Genomic DNA, 21951 nt, shown 5'->3' on the forward strand with positions numbered 1-21951 from the left:
CAATAGATTGTGGTCAGAGTCCACATCTGCCCCTGGAAATGTCTTACAATTTAAAACCTGGTTCCTAAATCTCTGTCTTACCATTATATAATCTATCTGATACCTTTTAGTATCTCCAGGGTTCTTCCATGTATACAACCTTCTTTCATGATTCTTAAACCAAGTGTTAGTTATGATTATGTTGTGCTCTGTGCAAAATTCTACCAGACGGCTTCCTCTTTCATTTCTTAGCCCCAATCCATATTCCTTCTCTCCCTTTTCCTACACTCGAATTCCAGTCACCCATGACTATTAAATTTTCGTCTCCTTTCACAGTCGTGGTCACCTTTGTGCTCATACGGCAAAGACTACCAAATCCACCGGTTAGTCCCTCAGCCGTTAGGGGTAAAACCCAATGGGACTCGGGGCAAGTAAGGCTAGCAACCTGCTTCCCTGGTACTTTAAGTATGATGCTGGCAACAATCAGAGCAAAATGCCTCGGACCTTTGGAGGTGATGGAGTCCCACCTCTAACTGACAAACCAGGCACTCCTAAGATACGACTTGGCAAACAAATGGTAATGAGATGGGGAGCTATTAATATCAATGGGGGCTACTCTTGGAAGAAGGTAGAGCTGTCAGAGGCTGCAAGTAAGATGGGGCTGGACGTTTTAGCTGTTAGTGACATTCGGGTAAGGGGTGAGAAAGAAGATGATGTGGGAGAATACAAGGTCTACTTGTCAGGAGTCAAAGCAGGAATAGCACAATGGGGTGTAGGGCTTTACATCAGGAAAGAAATGGAACCCAGCGTAGTTGCAATAAGGTATGTAAACGAACGACTGATGTGGATAGATTTGACAGTGTCTAGCAAGAAAATTAGGATTGTGTCAGTATATTCGCATTGTGAAGGGACTGATCAAGATAAGATGGATAGTTTTTATGAGGCACTCAGTGATGTAGTTGTTAGAGTAAAGGACAAGGACAGTGTTCTGCTCATGGGTGATTTTAACGCCAGGATTGGAAATCGAACAGAAGGGTATGAAAAGGTTATGGGTAAATTTGGAGAGGATACGGCGGCCAACAGGAACGGGAAACAACTCTTGGATTTCTGTGCCAGTATGGGCTTAGTAATCACAAACTCCTTTTTTAAACATACGAACATTCACCGGTATACGTGGGAAAGCAGGGGAACCAGATCTGTCATTGACTATATAATAACAGATCAGGAATTCAGGAAGGCTGTGAGGGACACACGTGTATTCAGGGGATTCTTTGACGACACTGATCATTATTTAATCTGCAGTGAAATTGGGATTGCGAGGCCGAAAGTGCAGGAGGTCAGGTCCATATGTAAGAGGATAAGAGTGGAGAAACTTCAGGATAAGGAAATCAGGCACAAGTACATAACAGCGATCTCAGAAAGGTACCAGTTAGTTGAATGTAGTCAATTACAGTCATTGGAAAAGGAATGGGCAAGGTACAGGGACACAGTACTAGAAATGGCTAAAGAATGTCTTGGAACAGTAGTGTGTAAAAGTAGGAGGAAGCAAACAGCTTGGTGGAATGACACAGTCAAGGCAGCCTGCAAAAGGAAAAAGAAGGCGTATAAAAATGGCTACATACTAGAACTCAGGTAGACAGAGAAAGTTATGTTGAAGAAAGAAACAAAGCCAAACAGATAATTGCAGCATCCAAGAAGAAATCTTGGGAAGACTTTGGAAACAGGTTGGAGACATTGGGTCAAGCTGCTGGAAAACCATTCTGGAGTGTAATTAGCAGTCTTCGAAAGGGAGGTAAGAAGGAAATGACAAGTATTTTGGACAGGTCAGGAAAACTGCTGGTGAATCCTGTGGATGCCTTGGGCAGATGGAGGGAATATTTTGAAGAGTTGCTGAATGTAGGTGAAAATACGATCAGTAATGTTTCAGACTTCGAGGTAGAATGGGATAGGAATGATGATGGAAATAGGATCACGTTTGAGGAAGTGGAGAAAATGGTCAATAGATTGCAGTGCAATAAAGCAGCTGGGGTGGATGAAATTAAGTCGGAACTCATCAAGTACAGTGGAATGTCAGGTCTTAAATGGCTACACAGGATAATTGAAATGGCCTGGGAGTCGGGACAGGTTCCATCAGACTGGACAAAAGCAGTAATCACACCAATCTTTAAACATGGAAACAGAAAAGATTGTGACAACTACAGAGGTATCTCTTTAATCAGCGTTGTGGATAAAATCTTCTCAGGTATTGCTGAAAGGAAAGTGCGAGTATTAGTTGAGGAGCAATTGGATGAAAATCATTGTGGGTTTAGGCCTCTTAGAGGTTGTCAGGACCAGATCTTTAGCTTACGAAAAATAATGGAGAAGTGTTATGAGTGGAACAGGGAATTGTATCTATGCTTTATAGATCTAGAAAAGGCATATGACCGAGTTCCTAGGAGGAAGTTATTGTCTGTTCTACGAGATTATGGAATAGGAGGCAAACTTTTGCAAGCAATTAAAGGTCTTTACATGGACAGTCAGGCAGCAGTTAGAGTTGACGGTAAATTTAGTTCATGGTTCAGAGTGGTTTCAGGGGTAAGACAAGGCTGCAACCTGTCTCCACTGTTGTTCATATTATTTATGGATCATATGTTGAAAACAATAGACTGGCTGGGTGAGATTAAGATATGTGAACACAAAATAAGCAGTCTTGCATATGCGGATGATTTAGTTGTGATGGCAGATTCGATTGAAAGTTTGCAGAGTAATATTTCAGAGCTAGATCAGAAATGTAAGGACTATGGTATGAAGATTAGCATCTCCAAAACAAAAGTAATGTCAGTGGGAAAGAAATATAAACGGTTTGAGTGCCAAATAGGAGGAACAAAGAACAGGTGGACGGTTTCAAGTACTTAGGATGCATATTCTCACAGGATGGCAACATAGTGAAAGAACTGGAAGCGAGGTGTAGCAAGGCTAATGCAGTGAGCGCTCAGCTACGATCTACTCTCTTCTGCAAGAAGGAAGTCAGTACCAAGACTAAGTTATCTGTGCACCGTTCAATCTTTCGACCAACTTTGTTGCATGGGAGCGAAAGCTGGGTGGATTCAGGTTACCTTATCAATAAGGTTGAGGTTACGGATATGAAAGTAGCTAGGATGATTGCAGGTACTAGTAGATGGGAACAATGGCAGGAGGGTGTCCACAATGAGGAAATCAAAGAAAAACTGGGAATGAACTCTATAGATGTAGCAGTCAGGGCGAACAGGCTTAGATGGTGGGGTCATGTTACACGCATGGGAGAAGCAAGGTTACCCAAGAGACTCATGGGTTCAGCAGTAGAGGGTAGGAGGAGTCGGGGCAGACCAAGGAGAAGGTACCTGGATTCGGTTAAGAATGATTTTGAAGTAATAGGTTTAACATCAGAAGAGGCACCAATGTTAGCACTGAATAGGGGATCATGGAGGAATTTTATAAGGGGGGCTATGCTCCAGACTGAACGCTGAAAGGCATAATCAGTCTTAAATGATGATGATGATGATGATGATGATGATGATGATGATGATGATGATTCACAATCTGAATAATTTCTTTTATTTCATCATACATTTCTTCATTTCTTCGTCATCTGCAGAGCCAGTTGGCATATAAACTTGTACTACTGTAGTAGGTGTGGGCTTCGTATCTATCTTGGCCACAATAATGCGTTCACTATGCTGTTTGTAGTAGCTTACCCGCATTCCTATTTTCCTATTCATTATTAAACCTACTCCTGCATTACCCCTATTTGATTTTGTGTTTATAATCCTGTAGTCACCTGATCAGAAATCTTGTTCCTAATTCCCACTATATCTAACTTCAACCTATCCATTTCCCTTTTTAAATTTTCTAACCTACCTGCCCGATTAAGGGATCTGACATTCCACACTCCGATCCGTAGAACGCCAGTTTTCTTTCTCCTGAAAACGACATCCTCTCGAGTAGTCCCCGCCCGGAGATCCGAATGGGGGACTATTTTACCTCCGGAATATTTTACCCAGGAGGACGCCATCATCATTTAATCATACAGTAAAGCTGCATGCCCTCGGGAAAAATTACGGCTGTAGTTTCCCCTTGCTTTCAGCCGTTCGCAGTACCAGCACAGCAAGGCCGTTTTGGTTATTGTTACAAGGCCAGATCAGTCAATCATCCAGACTGTTGCCCTTGCAACTACTGAAAAGGCTGCTGCCCCTCTTCAGGAACCACACGTTTGTCTGGCCTCTCAACAGATACCCCTCCGTTGTGGTTGCACCTACGGTACGGTTATCTGTATCGCTGAGGCACGCAAGCCTCCCCACCAACGGCAAGGTCCATGGTTCATGGGGGGGGGGGGGGGGGGGGGGAATGGTAGTAGTTCATCATACATACAACGTCGATCAGTTGTAGAATTTTGGAACACGTATTGTGTTCGAGTATAATGACTTTTCTGGAGACAAGAAATCTACTCTGTAGGAATCAACATGGGTTTCGAAAAAGACGGTCATGTGAAACCCAGCTCGCGCTATTCGTCCACGAGACTCAGAGGGCCATAGACACGGGTTCACAGGTAGATGCCGTGTTTCTTGACTTCCGCAAGGCGTTCGATACAGTTCCCCACAGTCGTTTAATGAACAAAGTAAGAGCATATGGACTATCAGACCCATTGTGTGATTGGATTGAGGAGTTCCTAGATAACAGGACGCAGCATGTCATTTTCAATGGAGAGAAGTCTTCCGAAGTAAGAGTGATTTCAGGTGTGCCGCAGGGGAGTGTCATAGGACCGTTGCTATTCACAATATACATAAATGACCTTTTGGATGACATCGGAAGTTCACTGAGGTTTTTTGCGGATGATGCTGTGGTGTATCGAGAGGTTGTAACAATGGAAAATTGTACTGAAATGCAGGAGGATCTGTAGCGAATTGACGCATGGTGCAGGGAATGGCAATTGAATCTCAATGTAGACAAGTGTAATGTGCTGCGAATACACAGAAAGAAAGATCCCTTATCATTTAGCTACAATATAGCAGGTCAGCAACTGGAAGCAGTTAATACCATAAATTATCTGGGAGTACGCATTAGGAGTGATTTAAAATGGAATGATCATATAATGTTGATCGTCGGTAAAGCAGATGCCAGACTGAGATTCATTGGAAGAATCCTAAGGAAATGCAATCCGAAAACAAAGGAAGTAGGTTACAGTACGCTTGTTCGCCCACTGCTTGAATACTGCTCAGCAGTGTGGGATCCGTACCAGATAGGGTTGATAGAAGATATAGAGAAGATCCAACGGAGAGCAGCGCGCTTCGTTACAGGATCATTTAGTAATCGCGAAAGCGTTACGGAGATGATAGATAAACTCCAGTGGAAGACTCTGCAGGAGAGACGCTCAGTAGCTCGGTACGGGCTTTTGTCAAAGTTTCGAGAACATACCTTCACCGAAGAGTCAAGCGGTATATTGCTCCCTCCTACGTATATCTCGCGAAGAGACCATGAGGATAAAATCAGAGAGATTAGAGCCCACACAGAGGCATACCGACAATCCTTCTTTCCACGAACAATACGAGACTGGAATAGAAGGGAGAACCGATAGAGGTACTCAAGGTACCCTCCGCCACACACCGTCAGGTGGCTGCGGAGTATGGATGTAGATGTAGATGTAGTGGATAATTATGGTATTCTTGTTATTAGTTTTTGAATATCTTGGGATTTTCAATTTTCTGTCTAATGTCTCTCCCAAGTCTTGTACATTTTCGTACCAAAATATAAAACACCTTTGTGAACACCGGGTAGGGATGTGTAGCCATTGGCAATTACTTTTACTTGTAACACTGTGGGGCATTTTAAATACTCTCATGTTTTTACCCACAAATACATCAGGAAGTACATGTATTGTCACGTTAGTGTGAGAATTCGCAGGTACTTGCAGAGACTTGTGCGAGATGTTCAGTTATTATCTTAACACACTGTTCATATTGTACAGTTCTTAAGAAGAAAAATTTGTTTTCGCCTTAGCTACAGTACCAGAGAAGATACTACCATATGACAGTGTTGAATTAAAGTACTCAAAATACGCAGCAATTTCGTCTGCATGACCACATAGAGATTTCTAAACGCAGCAGGCGGTACCAACTGATCTTGGTTAACTTGTCTACGTGTTGCTGCCACGTAAGTTCATTATCCACTTAGATCTATGGGAATTTCGCACCTGGAATAAAACCACGTCTAGTACTTATTTGTGGTAATTGTAAGCATTTTTTGCTTGTAATTTCATACCATGTTTTTTGTTTAACTGGAGTGTTGTACTTGTTCGAAGTAAAAACTACACAATTTCTAAAGTCATAGCTGCAATTACAATACACAAACAAAACAGTCTGCAGTACTAACATTATGTCTTCAACATTAGTAAGGAAATGGTAGCATTAAAAATATTCTAAATATATTTATCTGTCGTACAAGTTGACATCAGATGCGTAGCCGTATCGAACGTCACAGTGGATAGCATCGTGTTATGCCACTGCATTTTCTTTTATATTGATACATGTTGGTAAACACTGCAAGTCAAAACGCTGCTGTGTTCACTGAAGAAAGCTGTTTAAAGGCGTATCATATCAACTTTGTCTGTTTTGGTGTCCCTGCTCCAGGAGAAGTAGCAGCAGCATCTGTCGGCGCAGCCAAACTGACACTCGTAGCGGGAGCGACCGTAAAGCATTTCTCATTTACTAGCGTGGCTGTTGGCGCCGTCGCAACAGCGTGAACTACCGACACTAGCCGACTTTAGCACGTTAACAATGTTTTACGGCTGATGTTTGCACTTGGGCTTCACTATTAGCGTTATGCATGCCAACGCGGCACTTCGTTCTCATCATACCTCTCCCCATCTCCCAGCTGCCATCTCGCGGTGCGAACGTATTAGAGGCTTGTAAGGTGTCTGTTACTTCAATTTGAACAATTAGAAAGTGGGTGGCTGACTTATTCTATTTGATCCTCTCGAAGGCCCAAAAACTACAGATAATGTACAAAGACATGCAAGAAGAAAGAAAATGTTACATTTTATATGAGCGATTTAAGTACGAGACACTTTGCGCAAAATGGATATATTTGTTAAAATACTGATGAAGAACAAAAAATTAGTATTTCCCTTAGCCTTTTAAAAAGAAGCATGTATAATGTGTTAAGAGGTGCAAGTACAGATATTTTGGTCATTGGTACCGTAATATGTAACAATTTTAAGAGTCTTCGATTTTGTTTCTTCGCGTCTAGTAACTCCCCACCAACACGTCACATAATTTACTAATGTTTTCTGCATGCTCGTAAGTGCACCTTTATGTGGGCTACACCTGTCAATAAAGACAAACCTTTTGCGTCCACACTTCAACACCTTACCTGCTGCTCAGAGGAAAGTAAACATTAATGGCTCGTCCTTGCCACACGTACTTGGAGGTATTAACCATCCTAAAAACATATTGCTACTAATAGCTACAATTATGCACTAGGACCCAAACACCCTGTACGTATAGGGGGGATCGATGTAGTACTGAGTATGAGACGTAAATTGACCACTTCGATACTAAAAACCCGAACTCTTAAGCAAGGCGGGATAGTGGTCGAATACAGAAGGGATAATTCGTACCGTTTAGTTTGAAAATCAGTATGTACGTCATGTGCATGATGCAACTCTTAACAAGTAATCATGAAAACCTTTGTGAAGTATCTTTAATTCACGTGTTACATTTCATTTACTTTGCTAAAATAAAACTCTGAAAGTGTAAGTCCGATAAGAAGGCAATGATTCTAGTTATTAAACAGAACAACTTGTGTTCACGGAATATGCTGGAAACGACAAACTTGGCATGAATGCGACACTTTTCGCGTTTTATCAAATTGCGAGGCTTGCGTAGCAGATCTGCTTATGGAACTCCATTAATAGCGTATTAATGGTTCTGCTGTAGCTTTTCCAGTGTATGGGGATTATTTGTGTGTAGCCCACGTACATTTCCCCACCGGTAAAAGTAAGAGGGGGAGAGATCAGGCAGTTTCAGAGGGCAGCAGACCAGGAGATGATACCCTTTTCTGTCGTCTGCCTTCTGAACTTGTCACAAATTGGAACCAAGTTTGAATGTGCAATGTGTGGTGTTGCCGCATCTTGTCGAAATACTCGTTACTGTCGTTCATTTTCAGTAAGTTGTTCCACAAATTTAGATTTCGTTGTTACCAAATTCACATTTGCCGGGCTAATTGTATTTTGGCCGCCTTATGTTACGTTTAACGGCGAAATTCCGAAGTATTAGGTTGGTACAGAAGTTCGTAGCGGTTTTCCACAAGTCTAATAAACCAAACAGATTCACATAAGAGACTACAGTCATCAATAATGTGCTCTCCTTTACCGTTTACAACTGTCTGCCAACGCTGGGGTAATATTCCAATTCCGCGAGTGTAGTAATCACATGGTTTTGAGACGAAGAAATCATCGAGCCATGTTCGGAGCGCAATTTTCATTCCGAAAGGAAATTCCTACAAGGTTGAAACTTCCTGACAGATTAAAACTGTGTGCGCGACGGAGACTCGCACTCGGGACCTTTGCCTTTCGCGGGAAAGTGCTCTACCATCTGAGCTGCCGAAGCACGACTCACGCCCGGTACTCACAGCTTTACTTCTGCCAGCATCTCGTCTCCTACCTTCCAAATTTTACAGAAGCTCTCCTGCGAACCTAGCAGAACTAGCGCTCCTGAAAGAAAGGATACTGCAGAGACATGGCTTAGTCACAGCCTGGGGGATGTTTCCAGAATGAGGTTTTCACGCTGCAGCGGAGTGAAGTTTGGATGGTAGGAGACGAGATACTGGCAGAAGTAAAGCTGTGAGGACCGGGCGTGAGTCGTGCTTCGGTAGCTCAGATGGTAGAGCACTTGCCCGCGAAAGGCAAAGGTCCCGAGTTCGAGACTCGGTCGGACACAGTTTTAATCTGCCCGGAAGTTTCATATCAGCGCACACTCCGCTTCAGAGTGAAAATCTCATTCCCACAGGGTTGTTCGATAGAGAGCAAAAAAGGTAAAAACAGTGCGCAAGATCAGATGAATAACGTGGGTCCGGAAAGACTTCTCAACCCAACTCCTGTGCTTTTTGTCAGTCTAGCAGAAAGCGGGCAGACGCTCACGCGGTCTTCTTGGTCTTTGTTCTTGGATTGCTTCTGCATGACATATCAATTGTTGACAATATATGTCAGCAGTGATGGTTACACCTCGGGGAAACAAGTCATAATACACCACACCGTCGCTGTTCCACCAGGCGCATAACATTATCTTTTGTGGGTGAGCGCAGCTTTTGTACGGGGATTTGCTGCCTTGTTTGGACTCGGCCATCCCTTTCTTTTCCTTACGTTACCATAAAAGCATCATCTGTCGCCACCGGTAACTATACAGGCTAGGAATTGTCGGTGTTGTCCGTGAGCCAATTCAGGACGAGCAAGCAGAGATTGTACATATGACCACCCGCTGATTTGTGTGATTTTGGCTTAGAACATGCGGCACCCATACACTTGATTTTTGAACTTTCGCCACTGGATGCAAATGTTGCACGATGGTGGAGTGATCACAGTCCATAATATTTGCCAGTTCTTGAGTGTCCATAATATTTGCCAGTTCTTGAGTGCACGACATGGATTACTGTGGATTAATGCGTTTAAACGCTCTTCATCAGAATCCAAAGGTATTCCTGAATGTGGAGAGTCAGTAACGTGAAAACAATCCTCGTTAAAACCTGTACGATGGCATTATCCCCATAGATTGCGCAAGTGTTCCGGGCTACCTCCACTGCTGTTAACCGTCTATTGAACTCAAACAGGAGAATAAGGCGTAAATGTTCGAATTCCTCCACTTGGCACTCCATTTTCTACCGTCCACAGCTTCGCTCACTATCTCCAAATAACACAGTGACAATATGTTAACTCAAATAGCAACAGTGAACTACAAATAAAAAATGACAATCAATAAATGATATCGTAACAACCGGAATGCCAACATGCAAACCAAGAACGCTCCTACAATATATAGTCATAATCTGCGCTGTTCCGTGCAGTTATCAATATGACGACGGTACGCTGACGGAAAACGAAGGAATACGTTTTCGCAGCACAGTGCGACTACTTCTGAGACGCTAATAAGCGAAGCTTGATCTTATCAGTAGTGTTTATTTTCAGCGTTTAATTTTTCTTCCATGGAAGTGGTTTCGTTACAGAATTAAGTACGTATGTTAGATGGTGCTAATACTGCGGACAGAACTACGGAAAGCTTTAAATACAGGCATTTAATATTGTGTTGTGGTTTATAAAATTTTACACATTTCGATTTTAAAATGTGATGTACCCATAACTATTCGTGATGCAGTCAAATATACGGAGCTACGCCGGTTAGAAACCGTTAAACGCGATTGTTGGCAGAACTTCTGTCAATTTCATAACATGTACATATAAGACATAAACAATCATGATGAAATTACGTAGTTTCCTTCATAACAGGAGTTACAGAGTAAAGCGGTGTTTGCATTTCCTGGATGGAAATTGGCGTAAAGGTACACTCTGTCTTGTATTATTACATCGTTAGTACTTCTTCCTACCTCCTTCCAAACTTCTTCCTAAATGTCTCTGAAATTCTCTTCGCCATTGACTTTGTTAGCGTTTTTTTTCCGTGTACTGAAATTCTACACGATACATTATCTTCTTCAAATTTAGACTTACATGTCATATCTCTAGCGTCTCAGTGTACGTTTTGGGGTTCATTCTTGTGTTCAGCCAAGCAGTGCGTGACTTGCCTCTATTGCAGAATGCTACCCAAATCCTAACACTTCCACCACCAAAATCTCCGCTCATTCTAACCAGCTATTTTGTTCTCAGACCATTCAATAATAGTTAAAACCATTTGGCCCATCTAAATGAAACTTCTTCTCATCACTGAAGATCATTTTATCGCATACTGAAGTACATGACATCAGTTTTGCAGCGAACTAGCCTGTTTTAGGTGTTAGAGCAGGTTTCTGTAGTCGTTTCTTGAATACAAGATGTTTGTCATTTGACAACATTTGTCGTACACGGCTGGTAGTTACTGGCAACCGTAAATCAGCAACAAGTTGAGGAGAGTAACGGGGGTCCTTGCTCTATCTACTTCGCCGATATTTTCCGTTCTGTCCGTATCGTGCGCCCAATCTACGGAAATTATGAATCAATGTACTTCAACAGTTAACTTCTTTGCGATTTCACGATTATAGTGTGTCCAATTTCCTTGTACGTGCCATTTTTTGCTTTTTCGTCTCATAATACGTGTTTCCTGCGTGGCGTCGTCACAATCCTGATGTATGAACACAACACACAGTGTCATTTATGGTGTTTGTTTTCTATCTACAGTAAAGGCACGCCGGCCGATGTGGCCGAGCGGTTCTAGGCGCTTAGGTCTTGAACCGCGCGACCGCTACGGTCGCAGGTTCGAATCCTGCCTCGGGCATGGATGTGTGTGATGTCCTTAGATTACTTAAGTTTAAGTAGTTCTAAGTTCTAGGTGACTGATTACATCAGATGTTAAGTCCCATAGTGCTCAGAGCCATTTGAACCATTTGAGTAAAGGCACGTACGCATACACTAAGACCGCACAGAACCGCCTGCAGTTACCGCTCTACCTCCTGAATCGTTGATGTCTTTTTACAAACTATGCTACTGACATCAAATGCGATACCATTTGACTGAATTTGTCGGTGTTCTCGTTCTCATACCATTGCTTATACAATGTGCACAACTATTTCAACCTGCAATGTTTCCACCAAATATCGATGCTTTTATACTGATTCCCACTTGCATAATGTCGTTCGGCTACACCTCTGCTTTCCCTCACCGCCCTTCAGCTTCCCCTCAGCGCCCATAGTATCTTACAAAATTTTGACTATGTTCCATATGTGTTTGCGGAAGAAAAGCACACTATCATTATTTGGTGGTGAATCACTTTACTCTGAGGTGATAGATTTGACAATTCTCTCTCTCTCTCTCTCTCTCTCTCTCTCTCTCTCTCTCTCTCTCTCCCTCCCTCCCTCCCTCCCTCCCCCCTCCCCTCCCCTCCCCTCCCCTCCCCTTCCTGCCCCACTCGCGCATAATTGTTTCCTAATGTTTTCACAACTTTAAGAACCTTGGACCTGCATTTCGCTGTAAAAGAGGAGAAATCTACTGGCACGCCTATATCTTTGTGGGAGGGCCGTGAGTCATGCCTAGATAGCTCAGTCCGTAAGACCATATGCTCGAGAAAGGCTCAAGTCCCAGGCAGCCAAATCTGTCTCTGTCCACTGCACAGTTATTTGCAGACATACAGTGTTACTTGTTATTTTCCTCGACACCCTCAAAAGCGACTTGATATACTGCTTCCTCTGTTCCTCAATATTGTATGATTAATATTGGTACGGAGGTGGGCGCAGAGTTTCGTGCCTTCTTCTTCTCGCAGTCTCATCGACCATTTTTGCTGGATTTGTGGCTTGTGTTGTGCCACAATTCCGAGCAATTCAACCTTCTAAAATTTTCTTTGAAATCGATATCTCGTGTTTCCGGCCATTGAATAATTTCGCTCTTCCTTGTTGCCAGAGTTATTGTTATGACCAATGAGAAAAGGGCATTATCCATAACAGTGATTGATGACTTCGCGAGATTCGTAGTACGGGTTATTTCGAAATACTTCCCTAAAGCTATCACTTTCATCTGTTAATGACAGTCATTTCTCTTTTTCTCACGAAACATGTGATCTGGCCCAAAGATGTACGCTGTGAATGTTGGGCACTAATCAAAGATTAATCTAGTAACACTATAAACTATTCCACCGGAAGTATCTATTGGGAGACATCAGTATGGTGTAACGACACCCTTCGGTTTTATGAAGGCTTGAACTCCTCTGTGGACACCTTCCATGAGGTATCTGAAGATCTGTTGAGGACTTGCAGCCCATTCATTCTCAGGAGCCGAAACCAGAACATCTAGTGATGTTGGACAATCGAATATGGGTCGAAGTCGACAGTTTAGCTCATACAAATGGTGTTACGTTGGGTTCAGGCCAGAGCTCCGGGCAGTCCTTTTCAGGACTGTTCGCGTGCACAATTCATTGCCCCACTTTAGGCTGTTTCATATCAGAATGCGTTGTCATGCTGATACAAAGAATCACCGTCCTCGAACTGTTCCTCTGCTGTACGCAATGCACTCTGATGTGAAATATATTCATATCCTTCCGCATTTAGCGTTTTCTTAACCCTCCGTTGCTCGCGCGGATGACATTAGTCATCCACATGACTTTCCCGCTCAATTTTGTCTGACAGGGCAGGATTGTGATAGCGCAATTTTCAGTACCTTTCTATTAACTCTCCAGCAGTTAGCTTCAATCCTTGCTGGCTTTCAATTACGAAACATATATTGTTTATCAGACATTATAGTATCGAGTAACCACTCATCCGCGCGAGCTCTGCTGCCACAATATGAAACAAAGTAAGTCTGTATTACTTTATTGCTTTCCTAGATTCAATAGATCTTTCATGTGCGTAAATTTGGACTTTTGGAAACTGACAGCAGTTATCTTCCGTGTTACCTAGTATTCTCTTTATTTTCATATTTTGGAAGAAATGTCAAAAGCAAAAAAACCTCGGACAGAGTTTAGTAAAGATCGTAAAGTATGGTTGGAATGGTTCAGTGATCTGAGTGATGAAGATACTCACAGTGATAGCGCTGACTCAGAGACTGAGGACTGTATTAATGAAAGAGGTCATGATTGAGGAACAGAACAAGAAGTGCCAGAGAATGACGAATATGAGTCACACGAAGAAGTAACTAAAGAGGAACATTTCTTTTAGGGAAAGATGTAATAACTAAACGGAGGAAAAATAAATATCCTACCATTGTTAGAAACAGATCTTGTAATATTATTACGCATTTGCCTGGGCCAAAAAATCAAGCTCAATAGAAAAGACAGAAAAAAATTCTGAATTTGTTCTTGGATGAAAACATAATAAGCATTATCGCAACATGCGCTAATATCTCCATCAGTGGAGTTCATGGTAACTTTTGTAGGGAAAGGGATGCTAAAGAAACAGATGCGATAGAGATCAGAGATTTCATTGGTTTGTTATATCTGTGTGGATCTTTGAGATGTTCTAGGAAGAGTATATCGAAATTGTGGGATAACTCAAAGGGAAACGGACTTGAATCATGTTATTTATGCTTAAGTGAAAACCGATTCATGTTTCTGTTGAAATGTCTTAGATTTGATCATATCCGTGATAGAGGTGTTCGCAGAGAGACTGACAAATTGGCTCCTATCAGAGAGGTACTTCAACTATTCACGAACAATAGCCAGAAATATTTTCCACCTACTGAAATCCTACTGTTGACGAACAGCTTTTGGCATTTAGAGGAAACTGCCCATTCCATTCAGGCAATATATCTCTAGTAAACCACCAAAGTACGGGTTAAAAGTGTTTGCTTTGGTTTATGGAAAAACAGCTTACGCTTTGGATTTAGAACCGTAAGTCGGTAAGCAACCAGAGTAACAGTGTAATGCCAGTAATTCAGCTGAAGATATTGTTCTTCGAATGGTCGAACTGTTTCAAACGTTTGAATATGTTATACTGTGTACAAATATTAAATGTATTATATTTAGATTTAATAAAAAGAAATCATAAAATCCGTCGTAAAGACCGTTCAAACTATACAAATAGACCGCTTGCTTTGTGGATAACACCTGTCATTCGCGCGAGTGACCATGTCTCGAGTTTTCGCGCGAGTAACATTCTGCAGGCATTCCCCAAACACAAAGCGTTCCTTCGGATTACCGCAGGGCACAACGTGATTGATCGCTCCTAATCACTCGTTAGCTGTCATCAAATGTCCCGTGGCGCGCCCTGTACACCGCCTCAAGCGCGACTTAGCGTTGACTACATCAGTGTGTGGCTCACGAAGACCTGCTCCACCACTGCACCCCATTCTGTTTAATTTCACACGCGCAATCGGTGTACTAGCTGGACTACTGGTAGTAGTTTGGAGCTGGTGAGTCATTTCGTCCACCGATTTCAAGCGAAGTTTTACAATTACTCCCCAAAACCCTCGACGACAGTACATGACGTCTCCATGGTATTGGTTTAGCTGTGGATGCACCTTCGCGTTTTCACTTAACAATCACGTCACAAAATGTCGACTTGGCGTGGTCTAGAAGGGCTGGGATGCCCCTGGCGTCTTTTTTACTCAGGAGGCATCCAGTGACTAGTCCGCATTCCAGGTCACGGGTCTATTCTGGTATCAGTCGTTCTCAGCCGGCAACACAGTATGCCTGCCTCCTTTTATACGGGAGGGTCCGCCTCTCGTGACAGCTAACAGTCAATTCCGCATTATAAAAGAGCGTTCGGATACTTTTGATCAGATAGAGCCTTGCGTAAGTCGACGCCAAGCATCCACTATAGAAATATGTATCACCATCCAACATTTTAACTTTTCATGGATGTTTTCCATTAATAAACAAGTGCTGCTTTAATGATAATTTACAGCACTTTTCTCAAGTGTTGAATTTTACTTTCTTCCGCTAACAACTACGTATATGACGAAGAGTGGCATCTATTTGCTCGTGCTCCAAAGTTATCTCGTTTTTTCTTCTACCGATAATTGTTTTCCGGTTTTGTATTATTATTGCTACTGTTTCATGTGTTACATTAACCTTTTATTACCTAATTAACGTAATTTTTAATTGTATTTAGTTGTCTGGGATTTCAACGAAGAAGGCACTGTCACGTGCATACTTCTGCACTGCACAGTTACCTGTTCATCATATTTTATTGATAAATTTCTCCATTGAGTTTCGTTCCGTGCTGCAGTCTGGATGGTAATATTTCCAAATGGGAAAATGAAAATAACTCATTCGACGCAGTGTTCACTGTGAAACGGCAAACGAGCTTCCTGTTGGTGTTACAAAGATGTGCCGCCTTCTGTGCATAACGTTTAGCGGCGTTAAACAATTCTACCTAAGGTGGCGTTGGCGCAGTGCTCCACATATACCTATAAAATGAGTGTTCTTTGAAAGAGCGTGAAATGCGACGGCCATAAAATAGAACATACTTATGAGAAGATTTCTCGTTGCAAGCGATAATTACGTGTTTCACAATACAACACTGTAACTCAGATCCATTAATTACCTTTGCGTGCTGGTTGCGACTGCGATATTACTAAAAATTTGTCATAGAGTATAGTCCCGTAAACACTGATAACTTTGTGCAACCGTAATGTTCTTCGTATGTATTGGTACCGTTAAACACAAATATTTTAACTATTGTACTTTCAGTTTCCTCACCTCCAATTTGTTGTTTTGTTTCATTTCCTATGCGATTCATTCCAGGGTGACCTTGAGTTGTTAGTGGAAACTGTATTTCTGCACTCCATATTTGGCTTACCTGTTACACAGGGGCTCAAGCTATGTGACAAAGTATGCACATTTGGCAAGAGTGTCGTTTGGCCATCTATATCATTTTCTGTTCATCTACAATACACTAGTCAAATGTTAAAAGTCGCAGTCGTCATCTTGTTCACACCTCAGCCACGAGCTGTTCCATTCTGCTGTGTTTCAATCACCTGACTGACGATGGCGAACAACGACACAAAGTAAGATTACACAGCAACTTCTGTTTTGGGATATATAGCTCTGGTAGTTCCACGTGTGTTGACATATTTTTTCAAGCAAATGTGTACCTGTTAGTCAAATAATTCCTTATCCAGTGTGTACGGGCATTCCCGTTACAATGCGTGCGTTACAATGCCCTCTGTTCGGAAAATTCTCAGAAAACAGTTTGTCGATTTGCATTTGATACCAAAGAAATTCCCTGTACTCGTTGACGCTATTTATTGCCTCTCTTATGTAGTGGATGTATAAAGGTTACCTTCTATCTTCCTAGAGTTCTTCTGTTTCCCAGATTTTCTCAGAGATCAGTTTTAGTTTATTTTCAATTTTTGGGAGAGAGAGTTTCAAAAATTCTTCTTTAATAGTCTTCCCTAACAGCTTCACTGTTTTTTAAGGTTTTAATCACTTCTTGAATTTCTTTGGCAGTTGGAAATACTTCTTCTAGATTTTAATGAGTGTTCGCGAATTCCAGCTTACGTATTAGAGTGTGGACAATTAAGAATCAGCTCAAAATATTTCTCAAGCGTTTCGCAGTTTTCCGTATTACTTAAAGCCACTTGAGGTTTGGTAGCCCTTCAGTCTGCCCGTAAATGTCTTAAGAAAATCAAGAATACTATTTTTTGAAAAGTTTTCATCAGGATCTGCTTGTTTCCTCTTTGTCAAAATCTATTTTAGTTCTTTTTATTAACCGTGCTGTTTTCATTTCTTTGCTGTTTCAATTGGTCATAGTGTTCATTTTTTCTAGAACATACCCACTTTCTCATTTTGGCCTTCTCTGCTAAAACTTACCTTGTGTGTGTGTGTGTGTGTGTGTGTGTGTGTGTGTACATCGATCCCAGCGCTGTCCACATCTACGTTTACATCTACATTTATACTCTGTAAACCACTGTAAGGTGCATAGCAGAAGAAAGAACGCATAAAACCGAAGGTTAATTACATGTTTTGCATGTAGGCAGGCATATGATCCGGAGCTAATTAAGACGCCTGTAAGTGGACAACAAACTAGCGATAATTCAGTTAGTGATGCAGTTAGTAACCCAAATGGTATTACAGTGTTCTGTATTTCTTGACACCCAAAGAGGAGTACTAGAGACCGGAAACGCATTGCAAATGTTACCTATTAATCCATAAAGATTATATCTTGTCACATTTTAACAATTGCACTTTTTAACAATTGAATATTTTAGCCTGCCTAAGGACATTACTTATTAGTTGGAACAGCTTTTCAGAATTCGTTTGAAATTCCCACAACATCCCATTAGCTTTTGTTTTTTACAATTTTCGTAATTCTGTTAATTTCAGTGAAAGGTGATGGGGCTGTTGCTTAAAGTCTTCTGGAATGACGGAATGACATTTGTAACATATTCTTTCTCTTACCCTCTTATTTTATATGAACCTGCCTTAGAGCTGTAAGGTGCCATATTGTTTATTTCCATTAATTGTGCAGCATGATTATTTAGATATCCTTATAGCAATTGGATATACATTAATTGTTTCAGGAAGACCACTGTGTATAAAAACGTTAACAATCAGTGTCATACTGTTTTGCTACATTCTACTTGGAAAATTGAATACTGAAATTAGATTGGAACACACACATAATGATTCTCGCTCATTTTTTCTAGCCTTAACTTTCAAGAACCGTACACTGAAATTTCCAGAAAATACTGTTTCTTCATGTTTGATAAGTAGCTAACAATGGATCAATATTTTCTCACAAATAGCTGGAAGATCGCTAGAGGGGAACTGTGCACCGTAACAATACCAGAGAAGTTTTCTGCAGTAACAAATTACAAGCGCTTGCATCTATGTTCTGATCAAAAATTGTTGCGATATTTTTAACTGTGTGTCCAACTTTTACACATGATGCAATGAGAACTTTTTCTATGTTAACTGTGCATCAAAATGATGCAAATGTATAATCCCTGATATTTAACATCTCCATCCCTGTGGTTACGGGTATCCAGAGGCACAGAGCATGTATCACTTAAGAATTTTCTATTATCTTCTAGGCGTACAAGAAGATTATCTACTTCGTTCTTCAAACCTGTGATGTTCTGTAGTGTTTTTTAAAAAAGCAAGCCAACAATTCCACTTTGTACACTTCATATTTTTACTGACGGGATGTGCAGTAATGTAGTGGAGAGAGAGAGAGAGACTAGTTTGCCCATGCAAGGGGATGCAGCAGGAAGAATGCCGCTACTTCCTGGTTCGAAAGCCGTCGAGGTTTGAGCGTCTGTTTGTCCGATTTACCTTCAGAATGATTTATAACAACTAATTTCAGGGTATGTCTTATTTCCTACTGAAACAACTTGCATGTTTTCGAAAGGAGAGACAGGACATTCAGCCTTATGCGTTTTGAAATTCCTTTAAAAAATGTAACAGTAGAGCTTAGACAGCACTGAAATTGCTCGAAAAACCTCTCGTAAGTTGTTATGTTGATTTTTCCTTCATATTGTTTCAGTGTCGAGATGAAACAAGAAGAAGAATCTGGTAACTCTAAAGGAGGAGAGGATGGAGTAACGTCTGCTACAGCACTAAACGAAAGTATAAGTAAAAGCAGTGGAGACCCAAACGATGCTCCGAAGGTTGTGTCCGGCTCTGCACACCCAAGTGGTGGAGAAGACCATGCAGCAGAACCAACTGGAATCGACAGTGCCACAGACAGTACCAGCCCTGAACGGAATACAGCCGCAAATACATCAGGGAGCAGTATGGGAAGCGTGAGTACGAGCACTCCTAGTTCTGAAATGGAGAAGAGAATTGGGCGGCCAGACTGCGATATGGAACGCAGCAGTAGCTCATGTAATGACTCTGTATCGGAATGTAACCAAAGAGACAGTAGCTCTTGTGATGCCTCTGTATCCGAATGTAACCAAAGCCTCTCGTCCTGCTGCTCAGAATGTAGCATTCATTCTGGAGTTATTGACAAGTGCGGAAGACACCGTGAGAGCAGTGATTTGGATCATTCCCATCCTCCACCTGTAGCTGTTCCCACTTTGAATGGACGTCAGGCAGAAGGTGCAGATGAATCAATGTCGGAATTTAATCCAAGGGACAGCGTGTCATCAACTTCACTAAGTAGCACACCCTCTGGAGTTATTGACAGGAGTGGAAGAAAATGCGAGAACAGTGACATGGATCACTCCCCACCAGGTCCTCCACCAGGAACTGCATCCAGTTCGGTTGGACATCAGGCAGATGCAGTTGCTGTCGGATCAGTCACCTGCCAGCCGATGTCTGATTCTCTCACTGAGCAAGATACTGCCATGTCCAGTGCAGGGTCCACAGGTACGTTCACGAGGAAAATGACGCTCAGATCAGGCAGGGTTACCCAAGTTGAGAGTGTTCCTCCGAAGAAACATCGTGATGTCAGCGAAACGAGAAGACATAAATCTGTAGGAAGACCCCCGAAGAGGAGATTTTCTGTGGATGACCAGAGCCATTCTTCCTCGGAGGAGAATCCTGAAAAGTTACTTCGCGTAGAGTCGTCCGATACGATGACGTGCTTACGCAAGACAGAAGGCAGTACTAGCTTTGAGAATAACCAGTCCGGAGATGTTACAAATGTCTCATCGGGCCTTCCTAGGGAAACAACTTCAAGCACTGTTGCGGAGGATTCATCATCAGAAAACGAGCGGCTGCTTCTTGCAAACCCTGATGATGTCCCTGTTAGCGAAGTTTCGCGTACATTTACAGCTGCAGAGGAGGAAGCTATGGTGGGGAATGAGAAATCAGTGGAAGAAAAGCTCGATACTGATAAATCAGAGTCACCACCCGATAACGAACAAAATCCTGTCGACAAAGAGGTGTTCGATCAGGCGTCTACAAGTTCGGAATCATCAGCCTACCAGTCAACTAAGAATCATATGGAAACGGATCCATTACCTCCTACACCTATTGGAGGGGAGTCAGCTAAGAATCATATGGAAACGGATCCATTACCTCCTACAGCTATTGGAGGGGACGAACAAGTTCATGCATGTGCGAAGCCCACAGTTCCAGATATTCCAACATCTCACGTACCATGTGCTAGTGACTCTGTTGTAAGCAGAGAGATCATGAAAGAAATTCAGCCAAGTGGTGCAGAAAGTCGTGCGCCTCGAAGTTCAGCATTGACTTTGGACAAGAATGAATGTTCTGCCAATAATTCCATTGAAACTACCACCGATACGTTTGCGCAAGTTACTTGCGATGGCAATCAAGAACACGCCGAAGAGAAAGTTAATAACGCGCCACAAGAGAATTCTGCGGAAACTCCACCTGGTGAAACCAGTTGCGGATCGAGGCGGGTTGCACTAGACCTTCAAAACATTCCTTGCCGGAGGGCAGCGAGAGATGTTATTCCAAGCTCATTTTTCACATCAGCAGGTAGACGTGACTCAGAAAAAAGTTTTGAGAGAAATGTAAGAATGGACGTAGAAATAGACGTCAATAAAGACCGTATGCAAGCAGCACCCGATAGTTCCACAGAAGGGGCAGTGGAAGGAATTACTTCTAAAACAGCCACGAAGATTCATCAGCAGGTGTCTACCAATATTTCTCACTTGCGAGGCGCAGACGTTACAAAAGATGAACCTATAAGTCGTCCATCTCGCGATCACAGTGGTCTGATAAAGTGCACGAAGAAAATTATAAATGATATACCACACGAGAGTAGAAACACAGCATCTTCTAACATGCGAGGCAATGAAGATAACGCTGCAGGGAAGGTACCTCGAGAAGCAAGTAATCTCGACAGCTCTGAAGAGAGTGATGCGTCATCTGTTCTCTCACCTGAGGAGCAGTACGGCCAGAGGAATCTCCAGATATACCGCTATATTACAACGAACGGCGGGTCTGATATAAGATACTCGCCATATGTCACCCGGCGACGCCCTTTAAGGTCCGGGTACAGCGATGGAGATAATTACCGCCGAACCAGGAGGCAGCGTCACGAAGCTCGGCAGGCAGATAATGGTGTCCAGACCACCAGAGACGCTTCGACCTCATTTGGTGAGGCATGCAGCATTTCCTAGTGAGTGGAAGAAGTCACTTGGGAAAGGATGAATCTGACAAACCAGTGTGTTTCAGTGGCGCTTATTCAGTAACTTCGTTTCATGGTAGTGTTTTGTGAAAGATGTGTTGCATCAACTGTACGTATTCCAAAAAACAATTTGTCGTGGGCGAAGGTGTTAACTTCGCAGTTTTACATTAATCCGAACAGTCACAGGAAATATTTTACGCCGATACCCGATGTCGGTTGCCATTGTTCATTACCGGAACGATTAAAAGCAGCATCAGATGCGGTGCCAAAAAATGTTTTTGA

The 21951-nt window shown here is 42.2% G+C and overlaps 1 protein-coding gene across 1 annotated transcript in view; it reads left to right on the forward strand.

Annotated features, from left to right (window-relative positions):
* LOC124775515 (serine-rich adhesin for platelets-like) overlaps window positions 1-21661 on the forward strand; it is a 109423-nt gene extending 87762 nt beyond the window's left edge. The window contains exon 2 of the mRNA XM_047250348.1: window positions 19108-21661. Coding sequence (XP_047106304.1) covers window positions 19115-21661 — 2547 coding nt within the window. The 5' untranslated portion in view covers window positions 19108-19114. The remainder of the gene's footprint in view (window positions 1-19107) is intronic.
* Window positions 21662-21951: the final 290 nt, after the last annotated feature.

The sequence above is a fragment of the Schistocerca piceifrons genome, chromosome 2 (assembly GCF_021461385.2).
Source record: "Schistocerca piceifrons isolate TAMUIC-IGC-003096 chromosome 2, iqSchPice1.1, whole genome shotgun sequence".
Classification (NCBI taxonomy): Eukaryota; Metazoa; Arthropoda; class Insecta; order Orthoptera; family Acrididae; genus Schistocerca; species Schistocerca piceifrons.